At 38.0% G+C, this 10,917-nt stretch overlaps 1 protein-coding gene across 1 annotated transcript in view; it reads right to left on the bottom strand.

Annotated features, from left to right (window-relative positions):
* Positions 1 to 913: 913 nt before the first annotated feature.
* Positions 914 to 10,917, bottom strand: part of nlrp3 (NLR family pyrin domain containing 3) — an 11,066-nt gene continuing 1,062 nt past the window's right edge. Inside the window, exons 2-10 of the mRNA XM_016448814.1 lie at positions 6,975 to 7,333; positions 6,515 to 6,556; positions 4,577 to 6,362; positions 3,787 to 3,960; positions 3,547 to 3,717; positions 3,296 to 3,469; positions 3,050 to 3,223; positions 2,603 to 2,649; positions 914 to 2,531 (exon numbers count right to left, since the gene is read on the bottom strand). Of these exons, the coding sequence (XP_016304300.1) occupies positions 1,990 to 2,531; positions 2,603 to 2,649; positions 3,050 to 3,223; positions 3,296 to 3,469; positions 3,547 to 3,717; positions 3,787 to 3,960; positions 4,577 to 6,362; positions 6,515 to 6,556; positions 6,975 to 7,242 (3,378 nt within the window). The 5' untranslated portion in view covers positions 7,243 to 7,333 and the 3' untranslated portion in view covers positions 914 to 1,989. The remainder of the gene's footprint in view (positions 2,532 to 2,602; positions 2,650 to 3,049; positions 3,224 to 3,295; positions 3,470 to 3,546; positions 3,718 to 3,786; positions 3,961 to 4,576; positions 6,363 to 6,514; positions 6,557 to 6,974; positions 7,334 to 10,917) is intronic.

Genomic DNA, 10,917 nt, shown 5'->3' with positions numbered 1-10,917 from the left:
ATTGGTGTGCATCTTAAGACAAAACAAAGGCACTGATATGTTTTAAGATCAGTCAGTGCAAGTTTCTTTCAGTTGAAACAGCTCAGACTTATATTTTAGTCTAGGACTAGGCTTAAGCCTTGTCTGTGAAAGCGGGGGAAAATCTACGTAGATAGTCAAGGTTTAGTAAGCATTCCTCTAAAATTTCCAAACTCGTTATATATTCCTGGAGAAAATATCTATTGAAGTGTTAATATGAAATGCAACAGATAGATTTAACTGCTGTGACACATAACATGTCTTCATCTAAAAAAGAAATAAAACCACAACGAAACAAGAACATGGTCCTCTTTCCAGTGAAATACCAATGGTTATATAATATGTATTCTTTATAACAACTTGCATACGACATCCTTCATTCTTTCAAGCAGACATATGGATTTATATAAATTAAATTTAGATGAATCCTTATTAGAGCTACTAAAATGATTCAGTCAAGAGCAGTGAGTGTTTTTCTTTCTTTCTTTTGTTTATTCATTAACAATAATGACAGACAACAATAACTAAATTAGTCTGCTGTCCCTTTAAAGCTGACTGCAGGGATCAAATATACTACTGGCAATATTAGAGATTGTCTTACTATAGGGAGATGAGAGGGTCTGTATTACTTACTATTGCAGAAAGTGTAACGGTCAACTTGGATCATGTGTGCCTTAACCAATCACATTACAGCCTTAACATCATTGAATTTCAGTCAGAGTTGTGCGACACTCAATCGCCGTTTACGGATCCCTTAGGAATTAATGAGAAATGCCGTAAACTGAATCCCACCTGTCGCAAAAAGTCAGTGACTTCTCTTATAAAACAGCATTTTTTTTGGGGTAAACTCTAAAAATAGTTCAACCCAAAAGTATTGTTTAGTGTAAAACATGTTGAAAATTAGCAGATAGGCTGTCGATTAATTAAATGATGAGCTGTTTCCTACAAAAAGCTGTTTATTCAGCGTAGTGAAGCTTCTCCTCCATTGACATCCATTAAAAAAAATGGCCCCTGGTCTCCTTTCCATTAACATTAGCTGTTACGCTTTTTTTGGCTAAAATTCGCAGGCTTGCCTTCTAGTGGCTTTTTGCGATATTCTCCCAACAGTTTACATTCACTGAAGACGTAACCAAGTGTGTTTACGTGACTACTCATCAAAACGGACAGTTTGACATAATTTTGTGTATAGAGAGAGAACTGAATTCAGTAGGCATGCACTGTTTGAAAGGTGCTTTTCTGTGTGTGGGATTCGGCTGTGTGCACTCACCGGACCGAATTAAGTAGTACTATTTCGCGTCATCACGCTTTTCAGATTTATCCATATGCTCTTATCTTATGAGATGCTGACATTTTTTTAAATGTTTTATGGGACATGCAGCAAGTGTATGCAAACTGATCAGAGTGTTACAGTTCAAATGTGCCCATCTACCCTTCCACGCAGGAGATTCGTTCTGACCGGATCTCTTCCTAATCGTCCCTCCATTTTCGTCAATTTTTTTTCATAGATTTTCGTCATTGTCTTTCTCATTGAAAGTAAAAAAAAATTTGTTGATTCACCCATTTATTCTAATACCTGCAGTTTGCACCTTGTTGAATTCACCATCTACAGAAAAGAAGTGGCTTATTAGTCCTACAGCTACATGATTTACTTTACCGCCAAAGTATCTATAGGCATCATCTAGGTTAACAAAGTGAACAAATGAGACTTAAATGAGTCTTAACTGAGACTTTAAGCTCAGAGAAAATTTCATAACGCAATAAAGCGTTTTAATAAAAAAGTCAGCTTTTGCATATCTAAAAAGGCAAATCATCAAGTCATTTCTAAAATGTGGTTTGGTTGTTATTTACAGTAAAATGTGAAACCTTTGCATTTTACCTGCTTAAATTCAAATTAGATTTTATGTTTTCACACAGGGCAAAACAAGATGGCAATAAATGTGCACATAATGTTAGGATAAAGAGACTTTTAGGTTATATCTGACAAAAGGACACAGAGCCACTGTCCACCTTGAATGCTGCATAGAGAGGATCTTTAAAAGCCGCGAGGAAGGTGTACAAGTGTGTGAGTGTGTCAGAGACGCTGTAGAAGGACAAAACGCCAGCCGTCGTGTCCACGTACACACCCACTCTTTTAGATGAACAAGAGGATGAAGCCTTTATAGTAATGTCTTCTTCAGCGTGTGAAACATATGGGAAAGATGCAAAGGTAATGTTCCATGACACACTATTGTTTCCAAGCTGACCGGTGGCCTCTACTATACAAAGATCATCACTTTTCCTCAGGATGGTTTTGTATGTCACCCCGACCGTCCCCTCCGGACCCGTCCATTCGGCCTCCCAGTAACAGCGGCCAGACAGGCTCTCTCTAGACAGCACTTGTTGGACAGATTCAAATCTCTCTGGATGATCTGGATACGGCTGCTTCTGCATTACATATGCTGCTGTTCTGTCTCCATTGGAGAGACACAACTGATCGTGAGCTGTGTTTGGATCCAGCGTGAGATTGCATGCATCTGTGAGACAGAAAACACATCCGTTAGTGCCTCAGAGAGAGAGACAGAGAGATGGAGAGTAAGAAACTTACACTTCCTTATCCCTGATTTGATGAAGTGTTCACCCATAGGCTCAGTTCTGTAGAATGAAGAAGAATCAATGAAGAAGAAGAGGTTAATAGAATGAAAGCAAATAATAACAAAAGGTCATGGGTTTGATTTACAGGGAATGAATTAACTGAATAAATGAACCAGTTATTAAATGTTGCTTTGGATAAAAGTAGCTGCACAAATGTATAATTGCTGCCTGTATTTCGCTTAAACAACATTGACTTTATGACGGTTTTGTCTTGATTCAAAGCAGCTCTACAGCTAGATTTCATACAAAATGAGCCATTCTTCTTTAACTTAAAGACCACAAAAATATTGACAAATTAAAAAAATCAGACACTGAATCATAAGTGATTCTGTAAGTCATTGTCTGTAAACACAAGACCATTCAAAAAATGAATGCCACATCATTGACCCACAAGACATACTTGAGTATCTGCAGTTTATAGTTGGGATCCTCCAGTTTGTGTTTGAGCAGCTGGACTCCTGATGGCTCTGGGTGATTGTAGCTCAGATCCAGCTCTCTCAGGTGTGAGGGGTTTGAACTCAGAGCTGAAGCCAAATAACCACAGCCTTCCTCTGTCACCATACAGCCGGACAACCTACAGATTGACAAAACAAATGAGAAAAAAAATTAATTTCTAAAAGAAATAAACTAAAGCTCTTAGTTTTACCTCAGTATCTCCAGCTGACAGTTTGGACTCTTCAGTGCATCAGAGAGCAGCTTCACTCCTGAATCCTGCAGGTCATTGTTACTCAGATCCAGCTCTCTCAGGGGCGAATCTGAGCTGAGGATCAAGGAAAGGTTCTCACAACTCTTCGCAGTGAGGTTACACCAGCTCAACCTGCAGGAAAACATTCCATAACAGTCATTCATCTGCCTCATACAGTGTGGTTGATGCTAAATATCATCAATACTTTCCTCAGAACCTGAAGTTTTCTCTCTGTATTTTCCATCTCATTTAGAAGCGTATGGAGTCCAGAGTCCTGCAGGTCATTGCCGCTGAGGTCAAGCTCTCTTAGACGATGTGAGATGTTCTTGAGAGCTGAGACCAGCTCCACACAGTTCTCCTGGCCGAAATGACACCAGGCCAACCTGAACAAGTACAATATCAGCATTACATTTCAGACAGCATGTTCACACAGAAATGAAAACGCTAATGACCTGAGTGTCTCCAGATGACAGTGTGGGCTCTTCAGTCCAGCAGAAAGCATCTTCACCCCCGCCTCGATGCTGTAATTGTGACTCAGGTCCAGTTCGCTCAGAGGACAGTCCTCAAGCTGAAGAGCCACAGCCACTGTTTCACAGCACTGTTGTGTCAGTCCACAGTCTGAAAACCTGGAAAGATGGCAAGATGTTAGCTAGTCATGAAGAGCTCACCTCTACACAGTTTCAAAAAATAGATCTGAATAAAGTAAAATAATATAAAAAAAATTATGCAATATACTGCACAAAAATGTTGGAACTCTACAAAAAGCGTAATTACTTGCAAGTCATGAAGAGTTTACAGTATCAGACCTGTACATTATTTTAAAAACAGAACAAAGCTGCATCTTTTTTTATAAATGTAACGCAACAAACCTAAAAAACTATGTATTTAAAAACTATGCTTCACAAACTTTTGTAAATGTAAAAAAAGAAAAAATACAGGCATTTTTACAGCATCACTGTCATACAAAAGTAACAAAAAGTTTTAATTTCATTCATAAAGTTTTATTAATTCATTTGCTTAAACATGCTCTTGATTACTCAAACTGAATTGGTATCATGAAAAAATAAAACAGAAACACAAATTGCAGAAAAACTGATTATGTTGAAAAAGTAAAACAGGTTTTGGAGAAAAACTAACAAACTGGGGAAATTTTTATAAAAATAATATGATGAAAAAAATGCAAATTAAATTTGGGAAAAGTAAAACAGAATATGCAATTAAAAAAAGAGTTTTCATACATACAGGGCTTTTCTGCAGCATCTCACGGCTGGGACGAGTCTCCTGCATCCTGCATATGTTTTGTTGAACATCTTTGGGTCGAAGTCATCCAGCACCTCGCCTGACATCAGAAGCACATAGACCAGCGCTGAGCAGTTGGAGTTGGACACTGCTTTCGGCTGGCCGCTCTCTGACCTCAGATATTTCATGATTTGTTGGTACAGGGTTCTGTCCTGCAGTTCCAGGATGCAGAAGAAGTGGTTGATGGATTTATTTGGGCACTTGTCATTGTTTTGCAGTTGCTTGATGTATTGGATGGTTTTATTGATGCAGTTTTTACTGTTCAGCGTTTCGTCCAGCAAGCCGATGAGGAGTTTCTGATTGGACTCCAGAGAAATACCCAGCAAGAACCGCAAAAAGAGATCGAAATGCCCTCGGTCACTCTCCTTTGTTTTATCGATTGCCTTCCTCAGCAGAACGTACAGCAGTTCTTTCTTATTTGGACGCGAATTCTCCAGGAAGAAAGTCAGCTCGTCCATGTCCAGCTTCAAATAGCAGAGGAACACGTGCAACGCGGCCAGAAACTCCTGCACACTCAAATGTATGAAGTAATACACCTTCATCTCATGCAGAACAGAGTCTTTCTTGAAGATTTCAGTGCACAATCCTGTGGAATCCTCACTTTCATTGATGCCGCACGCTTTCAGATCCTTCTCATAGAACATGACGTTATCCTCCTTCAGCTGTTCGAATGCCAGTTTAGACAACTTGGAGATCATGTCTTTGTTTGAACTCAAAAGCTTTGTGCGATCTCTTTCCTGTTTCGTCTCATACTTCTGGTTCTTCATGTTCATCTGTATCAGAAGGAAGTGGATGTACATTTCGGTGAGGGTCGAAGGAATGTCCTGCCCATCGTTTCTGACAAGAATATCCTGAAGAACGGTGGCAGTGATCCAGCAGAAGACGGGAATGTGGCACATGATGTAGAGACTACGAGACGTCCTGATGTGTGAGATTATACTGGAGGCCTGAGCTTCATCTACGATCCGTTTTCTAAAATACTCCTCTTTCTGCTGGTCGGTGAATCCGCGCACCTCCGTAAACAATCCTACGTACTCAGGAGGGATCAGATTGGCCGCTGCTGGTCGTGACGTCACCCAGACGAGAGCCGATGGAAGCAATTTGCCTATAACTAGGCTTGTAAATAAAACATCAACAGATGACTGCGCATTGACACATTTTACTAATTTACAATCAAAATCCAATTCCAGGCGACTCTCGTCAAGTCCGTCAAAGATAAATGCCAGTTTGCATTTTTTATAAAACTTGGTGTTTTCCACGTCATTCAAATCAGGATAAAATTCCAACAGAAGCTCGTGGAGACTGATCTCTTTATCATCTTTAATCAAGTTCATCTCTCTGAATGGCAGCAGAAACACACAGTCCACATCCCGATTGGCTTTTCCTTCGGCCCAGTCCAGGATGAACTTGTGCACGGAGAACGTCTTTCCAATGCCAGCGATGCCTTTGGTCAACACAATGTTTCCCTCCTCCTTTTGCTTCAGTAAACAGAATATGTCATTGCAGTCGATCGGTGTATCCTCAAATTTGGGCGTTTTCAAGGCTCGGTCAAACTTCAGAACCTCATGTTCATCATAGACGTCTGTAATGTCCCCTTCAGTGATGAAGAGTTCAGTGTACACTTTGCTGAGGTGTGTTTTGTTCTCCTTTTTACCCTCAAACACACGTCCCGTTTTGGCCTTCATGTTGTGTTTGTGACTTTCCAGGATTTTTTGCAAGATGTCGTCCTCTAGAATAAATCAAAAGCACAAGAACTGTTGTGACTTCTGCCTAAAATCACTGATATGTTGGGAAACATAACTTGTAGACATTTAAAAATGGATCTAAATACAATTTATTAGAATTATAAGCTGAATGAAGAAGTGGCTATTGTTTCTGTACCTTGTTTCTGAGACATCTGTCCTTCGGGTGGATTTTGGGGCCCTTTTGAGTAAGCATCAGAAAAAAAGCCAGAAAAATACACATATACAGTATTAAACACAAATCGTTTAGCTACTGAAGTGGTAGCAAAGCATATTTATTCAAACCTTGCAAACTATTTGGTGGTTGTAACACATTACAACACATTTGCTAGAGAAATAAGCAACCTGGTCTCAAAAATTACATCCCAAAGTAAGTGACCCTTGGGGAATTTGGGGAAAAAAATATATTCAAAACAATTTGTTGAAAAATGAAACAAAATAATTTAAATTAAACCAAGTGTTGAAAAACTGTATATAGGGGAAAAATAAATCCTGTGACTACCAAAATCTATAAGGGAATAAAAAAAAGCCTGGAGTGGCTGATAATGAGCAAATTTGGCAACTCTGATGTTAACCATATTACAGTGGTATGATCTTACCGACAGCACCAGTGGCTGAGTTGAAGCTGATGATTACTGAGCCTTGGATGACATTTCCAGTGAGTACAGGAGCGATTACAGTTGCACCTGCTTTAGCATTCAGATCAACACTGACTGAAGTTTGAGAGGGGCTGATCGTCTGTTCTGACCCATCCTCTCCATCGGCCTTCTCCAGTTCATAAGCCGTAACTTCACTTTTTAGTCTCTTTGGTTTGTTTTTATCCAACTCATCCACTGCTTCCAGAAGCTGCTCTGGAACAGACGACATCTTGTCTACCTGGGTCTTGTATCCACCTTATTTTTCAATGGGGTAGTAAGCTGTTTTCTGGTAATGTGCAAGACCTCCGGATCATTAGCCACTGTAAAATAATGAGAAGAATGACGAATTGACCTATCAATAAGCCCCTCCCCTTGACCACAGATGAGCCAATGGCAGTTGAGTATCAGTTGTATGGGGAGCGAAACTCAGACATTTTTAGGTTTCAGTGCCATAGAGAAACATTGGAAGATGCGAAGCTCACATCGTTTTTATGGTGTTTATGCTACAAAAATGGAAAAACGATGTGCCTGGGGTACTTATAACACTGATTGCAGGTATCCCGAGAGGATGGGCAATGGAATTAATTTTATTACATTTCCTAAACCCAAACTAAACAGAGCAAAATGTCCTTAAGCATTCAACCCCAATCCCAATGAAGACAAAAACGTTCGTTTTCTAGGTGTCACACTCTCATCGAGTTACAATTTTCATCTGCTCAAGCAGAACGTTAATGTCATCTTGTGCTTTAGAAAGGTATCTCTGGCTAAAACTAGTTAACGTTAAAGTTAATGAGTCCATGCTAACATACAAACCTAAATAGCGGACTGTTCTCACGTCATGTACAGTGTAGGTAAAAAACACAAAAACGAAGATCTACATTTCAGTGCCTCTCCATATTAAACTGGTTAACTGTAAATTTATTTAACCGTACAGTGCGGTACATGAACAGTGTTGATCCTGGATGCTGTCACTGCGATCGTGACGACCGCAACACGAGGCATCCTGTTTGCATTGTGATCTGTCATTCTTTGGATTCGGTAACATTTCAACTTGGAATATACATTTTTTTCAACTACATATGATTCATTTTCTAAATAGCCTACATCATAGGCACATATCAAACCTCCCAAAAAAATAATATTTTCTCACCTCAGGCATTAATGACCTTCTATTATTTTATTTTTTCCCCCCAGATTTAGACACTTTTTTTTCTCAACCCCGTAACGGACAAAATGGGATTGGTTTAAAAAGGATTTTACAGAGAACTTACAATAAAACAAACATCTAACTACTGCCCATTTGTGCCTCACAGTAATTTAATGATAACAAATGTTACATTTATTATAATTTTCACATTTTTCAGGACTGAAGCTAAAATACACAAATTGTGCGTCTGTCGCTATTTTTGTAAAAAAAAATATATTTTTAATTTAGAAGTTTAATACAAGGTGTGACAAGGTATGACGGGGGTTGAAGACTGTAACACATTGGAAGGGATACATAGCTTTCAATTTTAATTTTCAGTTTTGGTCACTTCAGCTATGATTTGGAAAGCACATATAATCATAAATGATCCAGATCACTCACTCCATCAGTATTTCATTCCCCTTCCATCTGGCCGTAGGTATAGGTTACCTATGTGCAGGAAGACTAACTATAGTAAGAGTTTTGTTCATACAGCTATATGTGGTATAGTTACTGTTGCCCTGAATGTCAGTGGAGATCATGACAACTAGATGAGCCCCAGACACAGATCCCCAGTGAAGACCTTGTCTCCTAGACGGCCATCGGGACAAGACCACAGGAACCAGACGAGTCCTCTGCACAATCTGACTTTGCTGCAGCATGGATCAACCTGCTGGTTCGTCTGGTCAAAGGAGAGCTGGCCCCCCGACTGAGCCTGGTTTCTCCCAAGGTTTTTTCTCCATTCTGTCACCGATGGAGTTTTGGTTCCTTGCTGCTGTCGCCTCTGGCTTGCTTAGTTGGGGACACTTAATTTCCAGTGACATCGTCGACTTGATTGAACAGACACTATTTAAACTGAACTGAGCTGGATGATGACATCACTGAATTCAATAATGAATGGCCTTTAACTGAAAATTGAGTGTTTACTATTATCATTTTGCATTATTGACACACTATTTTCCTATTTAATACTGTATAGCTGCTTTGACACAATCTGTAGTGTTAAAAGACTGTATAAATAAAGGTGAATTGACTTGACATAAGAAATCATCTATCATATTACACTCTTGCATTTGTTGTTTATTTATTTTATTTTATTATTTATGTATTTATTTATTTTTTGATGTGATTGTTTTTCATTGTACTGTGACAAGTTTATATGTAATGTGCTGCTGTTTTTGTATCACATACGCACCCTCTGTGAAAATGAATTTCCTCTCTGAGGACAAATAAATTATCTATGTTTCTCTTTCATATTGTCCCCTTGTTTCTGGGTCAACATATCTGCATGGCCAACATTGCCTTTCTGCTGTAAATGTGGGTGCAATTTCTGATGTATGATGCTTACGAAGTTTAAGTGGACATATTTCATCAAACATTCTATTTATAACAAAAATATGAGTTGTCATGATTTTGGTAAGTATATATTTACTAAAACCATGACTATTTTATATATTATGTTATTAAAATGATAAATATTAAAAAAATAAATAAATAACTCAACCCTGTCACAAGTTAACAACCCCGTAACAATGAGAAATACATATATATTTGTAACGGGGTTGTGGTTTTTCACTCAAAATGGCCACTGCTCCTCATGTAGTGTAGAAGAGTAGACCATATATGGCAGCAATAAAATAAGTACATTGCATATATTTATGTATTAAATAAAATGTTGAAAAATAATGATTTTCCATCTTAATTTTATGTGATGGGGTTGAGTTGTTAAGCTTGACAGTACCCTCCCTGACTATAACATGCCTCAAAAATATGAATAAAAAGTATGATACTACTAACCATTTTCTGTGCCACTATTAAAGAAAGCTGAATGATGCCATTTCTGGTAAATTATGTCACATATGAGTCTAAATTATTACGGGCACAGAATAGTTAGTGTGACAGGATTGAGTTCAGACTAAGGGACATAACTTTAAAGTCTGTTGTTTTTTTTGTTTTGTTTGTTTTTTTATAAAATGTCTTGCTTTTTTATTTTTTATTTTTTAGAAAAGTATTTTTCACAGGAAAGGAACACAAATAAATGCTTATATTATTGCCAAGAATCACAGACACTATGCACATTTTGTTAATAATTTTCAAAGTACTAATTCAATGAAGTGCCTCAGGGACATGACGAAATGCTTGGTTTAAGATATAAGACATTACTTTATGTTAAAAAAATAAAATGCAATAATTATTTTTATTCATCATAACAGGCATACCAAAGTATTGTGAAAAGCTTTGAACAATTCAATTTGGTAAAGACCACTTTAAAAACTCAGAATCCCAGGAGTGACCCAGTAAATGCATGGTAAAACTGTTTGCACTACAAACCAAAATGCGTTCATTTAAGATAATACATTAAAATAACATGGCAAGAGACACCAGTTTGCAAAGCAGCAAAACAAGCTGTTATGTACAGATAAAAATAGCTGGAAGAGACCGGAAGCCAGACACATTAAATGTACAAACGGCTGTACCCGCACTTACTAGAAAAGGTGGATAAGATCAGATGAGAAACGATATATGACAAGTTGGGTTTGACTTAAAATAATTTCATATTTTTTATATCTAATAAAATCATGTAGTATGCACTTTTAATAATCCCAAACACAACCAGACTTGAATTACTTTCTGTTGAGTAGCTACAAACATAAAGCAACATACACACATAAAGAATGAGATAGAAGCAGTTTTGCTAATGTTAGAAATACAAATATA

This window comes from Sinocyclocheilus anshuiensis, unplaced genomic scaffold (genome assembly GCF_001515605.1).
Source record: "Sinocyclocheilus anshuiensis isolate Anshui unplaced genomic scaffold, SAMN03320099.WGS_v1.1 scaffold968, whole genome shotgun sequence".
Classification (NCBI taxonomy): domain Eukaryota; kingdom Metazoa; phylum Chordata; class Actinopteri; order Cypriniformes; family Cyprinidae; genus Sinocyclocheilus; species Sinocyclocheilus anshuiensis.
Note: the sequence above shows the minus strand (reverse complement) of the source record. Positions and strands in the feature narration are given on the sequence as shown.